This window comes from Nicotiana tabacum, chromosome 23 (genome assembly GCF_000715075.1).
Source record: "Nicotiana tabacum cultivar K326 chromosome 23, ASM71507v2, whole genome shotgun sequence".
In the NCBI taxonomy this organism is placed as follows: domain Eukaryota; kingdom Viridiplantae; phylum Streptophyta; class Magnoliopsida; order Solanales; family Solanaceae; genus Nicotiana; species Nicotiana tabacum.
In genome coordinates, this window is record NC_134102.1 from 11,566,542 (window position 1) to 11,585,033 (window position 18,492).

General features: G+C 33.6%; 1 protein-coding gene across 1 annotated transcript; it reads left to right on the forward strand.

Annotated features, from left to right (window-relative positions):
- The first annotated feature begins 8,771 nt into the window (after positions 1–8,771).
- LOC107778092 (CASP-like protein PIMP1) lies at positions 8,772–11,204 on the forward strand. The gene is made up of 3 exons (XM_016598282.1): positions 8,772–8,964; positions 9,768–9,897; positions 10,949–11,204. Exons 1-3 carry the CDS (start codon positions 8,798–8,800, stop codon positions 11,159–11,161), a joined length of 510 nt encoding a protein of 169 aa, XP_016453768.1. The 5' UTR covers positions 8,772–8,797; the 3' UTR covers positions 11,162–11,204.
- Positions 11,205–18,492: the final 7,288 nt, after the last annotated feature.

Genomic DNA, 18,492 nt, shown 5'->3' on the forward strand with positions numbered 1-18,492 from the left:
TGCACAATAAATGTAGAAGTATAGCATGAGTACGTAAATCAACGCGTACTCCGTAAGTATCTAGCCTAACCCTAGAAAAGTAATGACGAAGGTTCGACATCGACACTTACTAGTGGTTCAATAAATTAAATACAGAAGAAGGTAAGCAAGTATGAGACATGGTAAATAAACAGTATAAGCAAATATAGGTACGTGGTACAATCCTCCCTTAAAAGTAACACAAGCTCTCAATTATCGGTTACCTCCTCAACTAGAGTATATATAAAATGGTCCCCACCATATAGGTCGCCACAACTCAAATCAGGAAAGCTCACGGATATGTTGGCTTCTTGTCAAATATTACGCATGATTCTGCCAAGGCGAATAGCCCGATCCCATAAGAGTTTTTCATGAAGTTGTCGAGGCGAACAACCCGATCCAATAAGAGTATTTTATAGAAATGTCGAGACGAATGGCCCGATCCCATAAGAATATGATATTATCGAGGCGAACGACCCGATCCCATAAGAATACGATACTGCTGAGGCGAACGGCCCGAACCCATAAGAATATGATACTACCGAGGCGAATGTCCCGATCCCATAAGAATATGATACTGCTGAGGCGAACGGTCCAATCTCATACGAATATGATGCTGCTGAGGCGAACGGCCCAATCCCATAAGAATATGATACTGCTACGGCGAACGGCCCGATCCTATAAGAATATGATCCTGCCGAGGCGAACGGCTCGATCCCATTAGAATAAGAAGCTTTAACAGATTCTTGACCCCACTCACGAATATACATGCGAGTTATGAGATTTAAGAAAGTTTTTCGATGAAAACGCATAACGCGGGAAAAAGTTCATAAGGGAAGCACAATTATTCTGTGGCTAATCAAGTAGCTCGTCAAATCTCTACAGTAGCGAGTCCTTTACTCTACTTAAGCATAGTCTCAGGTCGTAATGCAAAATAAAGTAATTCAACATGCAAGGATAACTCAAATAGTACAGTTAAAGCATGGCGTGAACCTAGGTCTACCCGGACATAATCAGGAAATTCTGGTCTACGCACGGACACTCGACACATCATACGTGCGCAGCTCCCATAACATGTAGCATATAATAAGAATAATACCTACATGGTAAATTCCCCTCAGAGGATTAGACAGGATACATACCTTGTTCTGAAGTTCCGTAACCGGCACTAACGTCTCACTAACATCTCAAACCAATGGCCATCAACCCAAAACTAGTCAAACAATGTGCAAATCAATCAAAATATACCCTAATACGTATAATTTAAAATTTTATAATGATTCCCAACTCCGCTCGTAAAGTCCATAACGTCAACCATCGGCCCCACGTGCTCGAATTCTAAAATATTCGAAGATAAACATTACCCAAAATATTACGAACTCAAATATATAATTTATTCCCAATTCCATGTATAATTTTATGGTAAAAATCCAAAAAATATCAAATTCTAAGTTTTTGTCACGACCCAAAATCCTACCACAAGCGTCGTGATGGCACCTAGTCTCTAAGACTAGGTAAGCTGATTATAATTACATTTCAAGCCTTTTATTTTTTTAAAATTAAATAAGTAATCAAAACTAACAGTGGAACAAATATGAATATAACAATCTCCCAAGACTGGTAGTACTGAGTCATGAGCTCTAAATGAATACATAGGAAGGTCACGAGGACCGAATATACAACACTGTTTGATTAAAAATTAACAGTACGATGAAATGAAAAGACTCCAAGGGACTGCGACGACCAAGCAACTCTACCTTGAATTCTTACGATCCCGCTTAAACTCTGCCCAAGTCCAATATCTCCAATACTTGGCTCTGCATAAAAATGTGCAGAAGTGTAGTATGAGTACACCACGGTCGGTACACAGTAAGTATCAAGACTAACCTCAATGGAGTAGAGACGAGGTACAGTCAAGACACTCACTAGTCTAATAATCTGTGCAATATAATATACAAAATAATAAGAAACAAATAACAATAAGGGCAACATAAAACAACCAGTAATATGCACAGTAACACAATAAAATCACCATTAATATCGCTCAACAATTGATAAATATAATTACACCTAGTTAAATCATGTTCTTCAATTAAATATCTTTCGCATATAATTCTTACGAATAAAACTCTTTTTCAAATATAATTTCCTCAAATAAACATCTTTCGAATATAAAATTCTTTCACTAAATCTATTCAAATATAATTCTTTCAATTAAAAAGTCACCATGTGACACCTCATTTCATAATCATAAAAATACGGGTCTCAGCCCATTTTTATATTTTTCGTAAACACGGGTCTCAGCCCATTTTTATATTTTCACGGCACTTCGTATCCATAAATAAATCATCATATTTTCCCGGTATCTCGTGCCCACGTTGCATATCACAGTTGCACGGATAATTCACGTGCCAATATTATTATCATCATGGTATATAAGATCCGCATGGTCAATTTATTTTTAATAAAGTAAGGTAAAAATCTTTAAATAAAATAAGATATTTTCATTAAAATAAAGCCTCAGATAAACTACTGATTTGGATATAAAATTTATTAAATTAAAAATACTAAAGAATTTCTTTCACTTAAAACAACTCAATCATCAAAACAAGTACAACCCAAAAATACAAATCCTCAAAGTTTCATACAAAAACGTCAAGGTCAACACAATACATCAAAAAATACAAAACACTTAATATTAAGTAAAATAATACATCACGGGGAACACAAGAAATTATAAATTACGAAAAAACAAAATAACCAAAGGTAAGTGCAGCCATAGAGAAATATCAACAAAAGGGCACTCCCGAGGTACCGCCTCGTAGTCCCAAATCATAAATAAATTCACAATCTTTTATTTTTCTTATATCACCGCAGGAGCCTTCACATTAAATTTTAAAGAAATTATTTTTTTCCGAAATAGCATCCTGTGTTTTAGCCACCCTTATCACACCACATGACTTCTAGTAGTTCCCCTACTAGCCACGCGTTTCAAGCCACTATTATCTCACCGCATGAGTTTCAACACCCTCACCTTATATCACCGCATGACTTCTAGTAGTTCCCCTACTAGCCACGCATTTCAAGTCACCCTTATCTCACCGCATGCATATAAATTCATAATATTTCACAAATCGCACCTCAAGTGCGGAAATATCATAGCATAATACAACTTGCATCTCAAGTGCCCAAATATTACAACATATCGCAAAATTGCACATCAAGTGCTCAAATATTACAACTTATCACAGATTGTTCATCAAGTGCTCAAATATTACCACTTATCACAAATTGCACATAAAGTGCTCAAATATTATAAATTATCACAGATTGCACATCAAGTGCTCAAATATTACAACTTATCACAGATTGCACATCAAGTGCTCAAATATCACAACTTGCCACAAAATTTAACAACACCTTATTTTCCACAATAAGGAGACCATGGCTCGACCATAAGGTGCAAAAAAGCTTAACAAAATATTCGGAAGTGAACAACTCAACAAAATTATATTTCACATAAAATTAAGGTGGAAATCACAAGTGGACCTTTTGCTGCTCAGTATAGTCGACTTTGATGTGATATTGGGTATGGATTGGTTATCTCCATGTTATGTTGTTATAGATTGTCACGCTAAGACGATGACGTTGGCTATGCCGGGAATTCCGAGGGTTGAGTGGAGCGATTCTGTAGATTATGTGCCAAGTAGGGTGATTTCATATTTGAAGGCTCAGCGCATGGTTGAGAAGGGTTGCCTATCTTATTTGGCTTTTGTGAGGGATGTTGGTGCTGAGACTCCTATCAATGATTATGTTCCTGTGGTACGTAATTTTCTGGATGTGTTTCCTGCAGACCTACCGGGCATGCCGCCTGAAAGGGATATTGACTTTGGTATTGATTTGGTGCCGGGCACTCAGCCCATTTCTATTCCACCGTATCGTATGGCACCGGGGAAGTGAAGGAATTGAAAGAACGGCTTTAGGAACTCCTTGATAAGGGTTTATTCGGCCTAGTATTTCACCTTGGGGTGCACCGGTTCTATTTGTGAAGAAGAAGGATGGTTCCATGAGAATGTGTATTGATTACAGGCAGTTGAAGAAGGTCATAGTCAAGAACAAGTAACCTTTGCCTTGTATTGATGATTTATTTGACCAGTTTCAGGGAGCGAGGGTGTTCTCCATGATCGATTTGAGGTACGGTTATCACCAGCTAAAGATTCGGGATTCAGATATTCTTAAGACAGCTTTTAGGAGTAGTTGTTTGGCGATCGCAGCCCCTGCTCTTCTCCCTCTTATCTTCTTCTAGTTGTATTTAGCTATTTTTCAGGCTGAGTTAGCCTTGATATTGTTAGACAGATTGTAGTAGATGCTCATGACTAGTGACATCCCTATGTCGGATTTTTCCTTCCGCACTTTTATTTTGATTTGAATTTCTTTACGAAATTTTTTATGTTAAATAACATTTAAATTATCTTTGAAATGAAAACATCGATTTGTTTTAAAAATGAGTCGGCTTGCCTAGTTCTACGATAGGTATCATCACGACAGGGGTTAGTTTGGGTCGTGACATAGTAATTAATACAGTTTTATGATATTCCGTACTTATTATATTTCATCTTAGTTAATTATTGTTAATTACTGAATGGGAAAAAGGAATTGGTTTAATGATTCTCTAACGTTGGCTTGCCTAGCAAGTGAAATGTTAGGCGCCATCACGGTCCCGTCGGTGAGAAATTTTGGTTCGTGACACTTGCCCCGGGGCTCGCCCTAAAAATATCTTTTAAAACAGTATTCATAACTCATAAGCTAAGTAAATCATTTTATATTGGGACGTGACAGGTGTGAATAATCGTCTTATAGCTTGGAGTTCTTCACTTCATTTCTAGCACAATAGCATTTTCCTTACTTGTTCAACATCAAAGACAACAAAAATTACTAAGTAGTATTTTGATAAAAAAGTGAATCAGTCTTAAATGGGTCTATTAGACGGTTATAAAGTATGGGGTCTTATGTGTAGATATTCGAATATAATTTTTAATATAATGATAGGTTAAATTAGAAATACATAAACTTGTGCACTTATTACTAGGGTTATGGTCACTATATCAGATAGGATTTTCTTTCTAGCATCCCATCATTAAAAAGGTGATTACGGCTTGATTTGGAAAATTACTAACCGCTAGACTAAATAATTTCAGCCGTTATTATGAATTCAGGTTTGCTTTCGCATCTAATATTTTTCTTTTTTATTTGACATAATAGGTCTTGGGTAAGAGATGATGGTGTTCATCTCTAAATTATTTTGGCACTAACACAACGCTCTAACCAGGGGAGGAGTAGACTATTGCTTATGGGTTCAGACCAACTCAGTAGTTTTTTGCTAGACCTTGTATTTATGTTAAGAAATTTATTAAATATGTGTAAATATTTAATTGTGACCCCAATAATTTTAAATACGTGCTATGAGTTTGTTGACAAGTTCAAAACCCATTCATTTTAAATTCTGACTTTATCTTTCACAAGTGAGGATTGCTCAATTGGTTAAAAACACATCCACCCATGACCGTTAGTGTCTTGGGTTCGAGTCACGCTGGAGGGAAAGTGTCTTGGGTTCGAATCACGCTGGAAGGAAAGTGTGAAAACACTATAGATCCTTCTAATTTGGGAGGGATTAAAAAAATAATTGACTCCGGCTCAAAGCAAGAGTATTAGCAGAAAATGTTCAAAGCACGCCATTTGTTTGTTTCGAAAACACGATCATTAGGCTCTGCTAGTGAGTCCAGGTAAGAGATGGCCTCATCAACCTTATATAGTCCTCTTGGCAACCAAAAAAAAAGAGATTCGAGGATTTAATTTAATAATTCAAAATCAATACAAAAGTACAAAATTCTATACTTTTTCTCATATTAAATGCCCAGAATATGTTTTTTCTCTTTCCGTCACTTTTAGTTGTCCATTTTGTACTTTTCACGCCTCTTAAAAAATAAAAAATAAAGTATATAATTTATCATGATACTCATATTAATTGGTGTATAATCTTAATGGATTTGAAAAATGATTTGGAATGAGTAATTAATGCAAATGGAAAAACATGAAATGTAAATTATTTTTTTCTTGATATGCGAAAAGTGACAAGTAAAAATAAAAATTTATTTTTACAATACTTGGCAATTAAAAGTGAATAAACTTCTTTCGTTGACTTTTAGTTGTCAAAATAATCTTTTTGGAATAAAAGTGAACGAAAGGAGTTCATTCACTTGGTAGGACTTGAGAGCTCATAAAACAATAATCAAATTTTTTGAACCTGATAGATTACGTAATTCCAGTAGTGGCGAATCCCAATCGTGCCAAGTGGAATCGGGCCCACTAAGAATGTATTTAGTATTTTTAAAGGAAAATATACTGTATAGCTGCTTTCAAAATAATAGCCGAAAAAATATACTTTTTTTTGTATATTTTTCTATATACACACATATTTTGTATATTACATACAACAATTAGACAAATTTTATACACTTATTCGGCTTTCTAATTTAAATAATTTCTGATACGAGTTAAAATTAAAAAAAAAAAGCCCATTAGTTATTAAATATGTTTGTTTGAGTTATAAAAATATGAAGGCCTGTCTTTGAAATGATTAAACTCCAACAACTGACAACTCCAGATGCTGCGCAAAATCTTCTTGTCTTGGAATAAAAGAAGAAAGCAGAAGAAAAGAAAATGAATAAGGAAAAGTTGGCAGAAAAACAAAGATGCAAGACCTATGCCGCAGGCGGGCGGAGTGCACACAGCTATTTTTAGGACCTTTATTTAAAAAATATTCAAAATTTATAAATTTTCAATTTTAAATCCTCGGGTCTTAAGTCGTCTAAAGTCATCAAATTTCAGACGAGTTTTTCAAATTTTGATGCTCTAAAATTAGTCGAATTGATTACTTAACAAGTCACGATTTACATCACTTTCTTTGAAATGAAGAAGTTATGATTTGGAGTAAACACATGGTATGAATTGCTTTTTACCATTGAAGACTGTGTCGACAATTCATTCAAATCAAAACCGTGTATCAGTTTCTTTGTCTTTGGTGTGTTAATTTGGTTACATTCGTTTAACTTAAATAGAAATATCACTCGCCCAAAACCGTTCACCAATTGAGCAGATTACACATTGACAGGACAAGCTAATACCCATGCTAGGCTTTGCAAAGTGTCCAACAGAGATGATGTGGCGAAACTAAAAAATTTCTCGGGGGTGTTCATATTTGAAAGAAGTGACAAAAATTTTTCGACAAAAGGTGTTCAGTATATGTTATATATCGCTAAAACCTAATATTTTATCTATATATATAGTGTAAATTGACCACCCTTTAACAAATGTAGCTTCGCCCCTGCTGAAATGTTTCTATAGATTGGGCTTGCAATTATTGGGACTTTTGGCTGAGTTGGTTAACTGAGTTGGTTGGGTGAGTGGTTTCCCAAATGGGAGACCTGAGATCAATTTTCCTCGCCGGCAGTCTCCTCGTCGCACTGGGCATGCTTAGTATGGTTTACATCTCCTGTGTGGTTTGCGAGCTATTACACAGTGAACATGTTACCCAGTACGCGCCCGAATAATAGCGGTTGTGGTTTTCTATGGGAATTTTCCAAAAAAAAAAAAAAATTGTGGGAGTTTTTAGTCGAATTTTCAATCTTTGCCGTTAGGGGAACTTATGTTAAAGCTCAAATATTAATAATGATGTCTCCCTGTAGTTACAATTTGAATTATTAAATGGCACATCTTATACCACAAGCTGCGAAAAAATAATATACATGTAATAAACTTAATTATTTGGTCAAAATTGAGCACGTCTGGACCATTTCTTCTCTCGTCTATCTGTCTCTTATCGTTTCTAATGTCAATTGATTCTTGACAGCCCAAGAGAATAGTTTGAAGATTATATGAAGATTATATGGTACTGCGAATAACAGAAATATTCAATATTGCTGACCTTTTCGTTTCTTTACTGAGAATCTCCATTTTATAAAGCTAATGTTTTAACAATATAAATATTCGTAACAAAGGCGAATTCAAGATTTGAAAATTATGATTTTGAATTCGGTATTCTATCACATTCTATTCGATACAAATATATTATTTGTATTTATGAAAACATACCGTCAAATCTGAGAATTATTTATAAAAAAAAATAAAAAAAAATGATGGCTGTTCCATTCCATGCAAAGTCCAGGACATGCATGCACAGCCGGACGCACACCACAAGCAGAGGTGAATCCATGATTTAAATTTTATGGGTTAAAGTTTTAAGGTTTTTAGAATTGAACCCATTATATTTTTTAAGTTATGAGTTCATATCTACTATTTTTGTAATTTTAATGAATTTTTGTACATAAAATTTTTACACCGCGTCAAAAGTTATGGGTTCAATTGAACCTAGAACTAGCATACTACATCCACCCCTGAACATAGGGGGAGGGGTTCTCGATACTATATATATATACTTGCAAATATTTTCAAAAAATAGTCACATATTAGCATACGCTACCGTGTACTTCAATATTTATGAATGTCATGTGCCTCGCGACCGCCGAATTCTGGTTCCGCTATGCATGGTAGGTAATGTGGAGATTAATTTACAATTAGGTAAGTGTATGTCAACCTTTGACAGTGAGACAATAATGAAGATTCGAATAATTCCTTAATTATTATAGGAAAAACTAAAGTTTATAGCAAATTATGGCTTCATATAATTAATTTTCTCGAACTTGAAACTTAAAGAAGAAAAATGGGTTGCTTAGTAATTGTGAATCTATTGTTAAGAATTCTTTCACTTTGTTGTTTGGCAACATCTATCACCATCCTCACTACTGCCTCCTCTGATATGACTGTTTCTTCCTTATTTCACAAAGATGTTGAAGTCAAATTTGGCTTTTCTGATTTCTATGCTTATCGGTAAGTATTTTACTTTTTTGCATCTTTCATTTTCATATACTAAAAAAGGAAATTTTCTACAAAAGTTCAGTTGGAAATTGGCTCGTCGCAAAGTGATTTCCTGTGGAAAGTCTGTCGGAGACGTTTCCGGCAAGTCAATTTCATCCGAAAATTAGAACTTTCATCTCCAAAGTGTCGGGATCTGGGGAGGGTAGTATATATCTAGACATTACCCCTACTGTAATCTTAGACCCCGTTTGTCCATTTAAAAAAAATCAAAATATTTTTTAAAAAAAATGTGTTTGTCCATGAAATTTTGAAAGTTTTTGAAGAAAAATACATTATGAGTTTTTCAAATTCAAAATTTTCAGAAAAACTTTTTTCCACTCATAAAACTGCAATATTTTTTCAAGTGAAATGCATGTCCAAACATAATTTCAAATTTCAAATACCATTTTTCAACTTAACTCCAAATACTACTTTTTCCCCAAAATTACAAGTTTTATGTTCAAAAGTTTATTAAGTGTGTGAACAAGAGTTTCACATTAAAGATCTATTCATTTTTGTACGAGTTTTTTATGTACGTACAATATATAACTTATTTACAACACTAGTTTAAGTTGACCAACAAGAACATATATATAACTCTTTATAACAAGTTTGATATAATAATTATCTGGAAATCGAGTAATAACTTTTGGTAATTAGTTTGTTAAACTGAATTGATGATATAAGATTAACTATTTACACGATCAATGCATATTATTTGAATGCTTAACATATATTCTTATATACTTGGTGCTGTTAAATGATGGGGTTTTCAGTTACATGCTTGTTTGTGCTGCTGCTGGATTTGTATATTCTCTTCTACAAACAGTATTTGCAATAATCCAAGTGAAGACTGGAGATTGCATCTGTGATAAACTCATTCACTTTGACGTATACGCTGATAAGGTATGTCATCGTGTAGTTTAATCTATTAAAACATATTGTAATTAATTATCATTTTTATCAGGGTATGAATTAATGTTTGTAATAATTGTATGAAAAACACTAGTTTAGAAGACTTACGGTAGTTCTTCAAAGTAGAAGCGAATCGTCTGTAGCAATACGACTTGGATTACTGGCAGTAGCCAGAAATTTCATTAAGGGGAGTCAAAACATAAAGAAATAAACTCATCAAGAAGTCAAGGAGTGTTATTATATATATATATATATATATATATATATATTATTTTTATTTTTAAAATTACCTAGTTATACAGTGCAATTTTCCGACGAAGGGGTACCGGTTGACACCCCTTTGATGTATTTGGCTCCGCCACTGATTAGTGTTCGTTGGAAATCTCACTACTTACCAGACGAACTCCCTTATTTTCACTGTCTAATTACCCTCAATTTAAGAACAATAATAATACTAATACCCAACCCTAGCTGATTCACCAATTTCTTTTGTGTAGTCTTTCAACACCCATAATGGTGTTTATATCGACTTAATTGCATTTGAGTTTGGGATCTTTATACAAATAACCGGTCATAATTATTGTTTACTTTTTTTAGTCATATACATAAATTATATATTGATTATATACAACTATACACATATAATACATATATTATACCTTAATTGGCTATTTTAGTTTAAGTGTTTGGCTAGTACTCCTTATGGGGGCAAGTGCATATATAGTCATTTTCAGGGATACTATTTAGAGATTAATCGATACTTATTTTGTCCTAAAATTATAAATTAAAAATCTTAACTTCGAGATAATTCAAGATATTTTTATCCCGAAAATTTGAACTGAAAAACTGAAATTAAAAACGTACTGACTAATTCTTAAATAGCAGCCATTTAGAATGGCTAACTGGTGTCATTTCTGCCTCCTCCTTAGTTCCTTGTGAGTGTGTACTTGGCCCAAAAGCCGTTTTTTCCAACAATGTTTATCACAGGGATTTACTTATTTTGTACATATAAAACTAAATATATTTTCTTGATTATAAGCAGATAATGTCGATGATAGTGGGTACGGGTGCAGCAGCAGGGTTTGGTTTAACGGTGGATTTGAATTGTTTGCCTAATCGTGCAATGATCACCGTTGATTTTCTGAACAAAGAAAACGTAGCAGCTAGCTTTTGTCTCGGCGGATTTGTATGCACAATGATTTCATCGTTTATATCATTAAAAATCTTTAAGGATGATTACTTGTATGAATGCTAGTTATTTAGTTTGTTAAATTAAAAATCATGGTCATTGAATTCCCTACTCATGTTTTAATTTCTTTTGTCGGCCCTCTTAGATTTTGTAAATTAAACATCTTCGTTGGAAGAGTAATCTTAATTTGTTTGTTTTTAAGTTTAAGTATATATATTTTCCTTCATTTATTTAGTGAATGAACTGCGCCAACAAAAAGATTTACGCTACATATCGCATATAAAATGAAATGGGGAGTAGAAAATTGCAAGATAATGAAGCTAATTTAGTTGTATTTATCCTCATTAATGAAAAATGTTATCACTTATGGGGTTTTGAACTAGTTATATAATAATTAATTCACTTATTTATCCTCATTTATCGCATATAAAATGAAATGGGGAGTAGAAAATTACAAGATAATGAAGCTAATTTAGTTGTATTTATGCTAAACGTATTGTTCAATGATGGGCTTCTTTCCTAATACCCTAAAAAACCTCTTAAATTATCATATTTTTATCGGTTTCCTAGTTAAACTATTCGGTGTCCCCAAAATCCTCCTGAACTATATTGTCCTTTATATTAACCCCCCCCCCCTCCCCCCGGCATAATATGTGTAAACACTCGCTTGGGAGCGCAAAATGGCTCACATGACAGAAAATAATGTTTAATTAGCCTAACTCTCTTTCACATTTATTTTTTTAATAAATATTCTCCTTATTACAGTTATATCCACCCTTCTTCCTCATTTTTTCACCATTCTTCCTTCTTTTATTACCTTTCTTCTTTATTTTTTACCTTCTTCTTCATTTTTACCTTTTTTTCTTCAGTTTTCCATATGGTTTCCTCTAAAAACATTTCTTCCTCTCTTGTTTCCTCTGAAATAATTTATTCTCTTTCTTGTTTTAGTCTTCTTTCATGTCTTACACATATTGTTGAAAAAATACCAATTTAAATCTTTTTATTAAACTCAACACCTTGTAGAGAATAACGTTGAATGTCTTGAACCTTCTTTATGTTATCGGGAATTAGAGAATATAATTGTTGGCCAGTTAAATTTTATTTGCAAAATATTATTTTGTGTTATCTTTTTTATATAATATAAGATGATTTAAGAAATGCAACGCTATATGCTTTAATTGATATTTTTATTTTGTGCTACAAAGTGAATATAAATAAGGACTTATTCAATTGGAGTTAATTAGCATAAAGCACAATCACAATTAAATCTAAAATTAATATAGTATATTAAATACTATTTTGTCCAAAACTCCTAAAATTAATCAATCATACATGAGTAATACGTCATGAATAAACTAAATAAAAGACTTTGTACAAATCATAAGTTAATATAGTTAGACAAACATACCTTTAAAAGTCCAACATGGGATTTAATATATAGGGGAATATAGTTCGGAGGGGGGGATACCCGATAGTTTAAGTAGGTAACTGACAAAAAAAATGATTGTTTAGGCGGATTTTAGGCTGAGTTAAATAGGCATGTGTAGTGCTACATGGCACGTTTTTTAGATAATTAGGAGTGTGTACTAGACGCACTTGTAAGAATGCAATTAAGAATTTTTAATATGAAGGGCAACATAGTTCAAGGGGGTTTTGGAGACACCGAAAAGTTCAAGTAGAAAACTAACAAACATGATAGTTTAGGGAAATTTTAGGATATTAACTCAAAAATAAAATCCACAGTGGTTTGGATATTAAAGTAATAGAATACTAAAACCAACGAAATTAATACTTCCTCTGGTCTACTTTAATTATTTTTTTTGGATGTTTTCACACATATTAAGGAATTCTCCTTTTAACATTAATTAACAATAAAATTGACCATATTAATCCTATTTTGTTAATTGAAAATATAACAAATGCTCCTAGGCTCTTAACTTCAAGGAAAACTTTGGAAAAAAAAAAGTTAAATCCTTCTTTATCTAAAAAAAAAATCAAATATTGTGGACCACAAAAAAAAAATAAAGAATCCATTAAAGTGGACCGGAGAGAGTACTACATTTTTCTAAAAATCAAAATCAATCTCAAAGCCGACCACGATTTTTTTATCCACCTTTGTTGTTTCTTCACCAAACTCTAAACTAAGGGTATGTTTGGAAAGCCACCAGGTAATTGGAATTGGTGTAATTATTGGGTAGTAATTACACAGTTATGTAATTATGACGACATGTTTGTTTGTCATAGTGTAATTACAAGTTTACTGTTTGGTTGCACAAGTATAATTACACAGTTAGATTAAATTTTAAATAAAGTAATTATGAAAACTTAAAAGTTAATATGATAAATATATGCCTATAAATTTTTATAAGTAAATGATATTATATTTTGTATTTAAGATATATATTTTTTCGTGAATATATATTAATTAGTAATCATATATTTATAACTAATATTGTATAAATAATTTATATATATATATATATATATATATATATATATATATATATTTAAAATTAATAATATTGTATTTAGATACTTACAAAAACTAAAAAGATATGTTTTGTAAGAACATCATGGAACTCATGTTTGATAAAATAAATTAATATTTATAAATATAATGTCATAGCATTATTCAAATGTTTGATAAGTAAAGTCTATGCAATGTGAACAACATGCAATGTGAGCCAATATTACTAAAACAAGTAAATTATAACCATGAATATAACACAATTTCAAAATTCAAAATAAAATAAAATAGTCTAACATATGTCAAATTCCAACATAATAATAGTAAGTTCCACTACAACTAAACATTAAGAAACATAATAAGTTTATAACTACATTCAACAACGAAATTCCTCTTTAATTGCATGACTCATTATTTCTAATATTAGGAGGGGTAGTTTCAAAAAATAGAATAATAAATTAAATATAAGCAATTACACGGAATCACAAGAAGTAAATGTAGAGAAATAAAAGATAAATAATGTACAAAAACTATATATTTTAAAAATTCAAAAGAAATTAAAAGGTATAAATAAATTTAAAAAATTAAAATAATAGAAATAAAAAGTTATAAAGAAAATTAATTAAAATAAAAACAAAAAGAAAATAAACTAAAAGGCAACCTTATAATTACACAGCGTAATTACCACCAATTCTCAACCCTCCCTCCCCTCCCCCCCCTCCCGAGAATTGGATAGTGTAATTACACCCCTCCAATTATAACCAATTCCATGCTAACCAAGTAATTACTTGTCACGACCCGAAATTCTCACCGTCGGAGCCGTGATGGCGCCTAACATTTCACTTGCTAGGTAAGCCAACGTTAGAATAATTTTAACCATTTTTAGAAATTCATCTTAATTAAATAGTAAAGAACCAACAACTGGAATAATATCTGAATTTAAATAAACAAACCAAAATAACAACGATATCTAAATACCATCCCAGAACTGGAGTCACAAGTGCACGAACTTCTAGAATAATACAAACAAGGGTCTGAATAAAAATAAAATTGTCTGAAATAATTGTCCGAATCAAAATAAATAGCTAAAATTATGTAAAAGGGGCTGCGGACGCCATGCAGCTATACCTCAAGTCTTCACTGATAGCTAAATCCGAGCAAACCTCAGCTAGCGCAACTGGGACCAACTCTGGTATCTGCACAAGAAGTGCAGAGTGTAGTATGAGTATAACCGACCCCATGTACTCTGTAAGTGTCGAGCCTAACCTTGACAAAGTAGTGACGAGGCTAAGGCAGGTCACTTACATTAACATGTACGCAATAATAATAATAATAATAATAATAATAATAATAATAATAATAATAATAATAATAATAATAATAATAATAATAATAATAATAATAATAATAATAATAATAATAATAATAATAATAATAATAATAATAATAATAATAATAATAATAATAATAATAATAATAATAATAATAATAATAATAATAATAATAATAATAATAATAATAATAATAATAATAATAATAATAATAATAATAATAATAATAATAACATGAATAGAGGTAAGACAGGTAAATCATATAAATAATTGAAGTCAATTCAGCAGTCATGACCAATTATTTCTTTTATCATTCTGTTGCGGCGTGCAACCCGTTTCCACAATATAATCCTTCAATTAATTTCCGTTGCGGCGTGCAACCCGCTCCAACAATATAATATTTCAATTAAATTTCATTGCAGCGTGAAAACCGCTCCAACAATATAAACTTAAAATAAAATCTGTTGCAGCATGCAACCCGATCCCACAATATATTCATTTTTATTTCTGTTGCGGCGTGCAACCCGCGCCCCAGACAATATCAATTATCAATTCTTATAATTAGAACTACTCCAATAAATTCAATAATTAATACGTAAATATATGGCAACAAAGCATAACATAATTATGATTTACTTAGGAAACAAGTAATGACAAGTAGCAATTAATTGTGGAAATCAGGGAGAAAATAGGTAATTTAATATTTAATATGCTAAATGTCAATTAGCAATTAAGATACATAAGTCAAATAAGCATGTAACAATTATAACATGAATTCAAGACATAATATTGGGCAATGAATATGAGATAAATAATTTATATAATAATTAATTCATGATTTAAAATAATTTATGATTTTCAGATAAATATGCAAACAATCAATTTGACGACGTATAGGCACTCGTCACCTCGCCTATCCGTCGTTACACTTGAAATTCACTGTCACAACCCAAAATCTAACCATGGTCGTGATGGCGCCTATCGTGTTACAAGGCAAGCCTATTTCCCAAAATATTACTACTGAATCGATTATAAGAATTTAATAAAATATTTTAACATTTAAATTTTTCATAAACTAAATCAACTCTAAATATAATATAGAAAAATACGGAAACGAGCCCCAAACATCGGGGTGTCACTAAGTCATGAGCGTCTAAAACTATAAACTAAGATATATAAACTGTCTAACTATCCAAGAGAAGAAATGACAAAAGGAGTAACAAGGTTCTGCGTACGCTAGCATCTACCTTGCAATCTCCACAGATAGTCGGCCTGAACTAAACGATCACCGCGCTCTAACTCACCTGGATCTGCACATAAAGTGCTGGGTGTAGTATGAGTACAACTGACTCAGTAGTAACAGAAATAACTAAGGAACTGAGCAGTAGTGACGAGCTATGTAAAACAGTCCAATTATTCATTTTCACAATTTAAAATAAACAAGTAAATTCCATAACTCAGTAAATGCCACAAGGAAGTTTAACAGATAAATGCAGCAACAACACAAATAAATACAACCTCACAGCAGTGTCACTCCATCACTCATCACTCGCACTCACCACTCAACACTCAAAACACTCAACACTCTGCGCTCACTGGGGGTGTGTACAGACTCCGGAGGGACTCCCAAAGCCCAAGCGCTAAGCACGGACAGCTCACGTGCCATAATATCAATACCTGGATCTGCACGGTCAGCTCACGTGCTACGCGGACAACTCACGCGCTATGGTATCAATACCTGGACCCGCACGGTCAGCTCACGTGCTACGCGGATAACTCACGCGCTATAGTATTAATATCCTCACAACCAGGCCCTCGGCCTCACTCAGTCATGTACCTCTGCAGCCTCACAATGCACCACAAATAAGGGGACATAGCCCACATCAAGTATCACAACATATCAGCAAAATAATAGAGACTGAGGTAAACATGTACAATAATTTCTATGACTGAGTACAAATAACGTGAGCATGAATGAAGCCTAAACATGATCTCTAACGTGAAAGCAGACAAGTTCACCAACAAGTAAATGCATAAACACAGATAATGGTTATTAGGCCTCACAGCCTCACGGGACGGACCAAGTCTTAATTCCTCGAGGTATACACCCACACGCCCGTCACCTAGCGTGGATATCACCTCCAAACAATCACATGATATCAAATTCTCCGGGTTTATACCCTCAAGGCCAGAGTTAAAACTGTTACTTACCTCAATAACGTAAAATCCTACTCTGGGATGCCCTCATCTCTGGACTCGGTCTCCAAAAGCTCCGAATCTAACCAAAATCAGAATACTACTATCAATATGTCACGACCCAAAATCCCACCACATGTGTCGTGATGGCACCTAGTCTCTAAGACTAGGTAAGTCGATTTCAATTACCTTTTGAAGCTATTTTTTTTTAAAACTAACAGCGGAAATAATTACAATATACAACCTCCCAAGACTGGTAGTACTGAGTCACGAACTCTAACTAAATACACGTGGAGTATTAACTGGAATATCAACGGGTCGGGCCTCCACCTCTTAGGTGCCCTCTACCCGCTTGTCCTCCACCTCTAACTGACCATGCACGTGGAGTATTAACTGGAATAACCACTGTAAGAACCCCGTGCCGATGGTGCATTAAAAGAAGTTACTGTAGCACCCTGAATATTTTGAAATTGTTGTTGTGACCCCACTGGTACTGAAATATAGAATTATTAAGGACGCAAGAATACCGCAAGACCCAACATCATCCCATACAAATCTCACCCCTTAATCATATACAAGTTTCGGAGAACCTTTCATTACCACGTAAATACATCTCAGGACAAAACTGATATAACACATGACCCCGCAATCTGATCGTTGATAGTGGACTCTCCTCACTTGGCGCGAAGCGATAGGACACATGCCGATGATCCACAATACTAACCTTCACCGGTCATAAGACACATCAAGCCATTTATTTGGCGCATGTCACCCGCGTGACAGTTAAACTCGCTTTCTCCAGTGCCTTGGCTGCCAGTATGTACCCTTCACTAAATAGAAATTCCATACGAACTACATAGTCTCTAATACCACCAACTATCTTCATATCTACATCCACCTCGTGACCCTACCACGATTGTGACGATTAGGCAATTAATTAAACCTTCTTAAGATCATACTTATCAACCAGATGTCAGAACCTGTTGCACCCCCATGTGCACAACTGAATGATCTCTAAATACATCCGTATTCTCGATCTGGACGACACGTTGTAACAATGGTTGAACAAACCTGGCACCCTTATAACCCCTTTGTAGTATCACAAACCGTTGGCGTATAGTTGATACCGAGTGCACAATTTCATACATGAGTGGATGCAAAAGAACATAAGATATATGCTTCAAGCTGAATAAATGTCGCACGACAAGGAATGAAAGAAGTGAATTCTTCCTACTAGCTCTGTAGCCTCTCGAAGATAAGTACAGACGTCTCCGTACTGATCCACAAGACTCTACTAAACTCGTTCGTGACTCGTAGAACCTATGAACCTAGGGCTCTGATACCAACTTGTCACGACCCAAAATCCCACCACAGGCGTCGTGATGGCACCTAGTCTCTAAGAC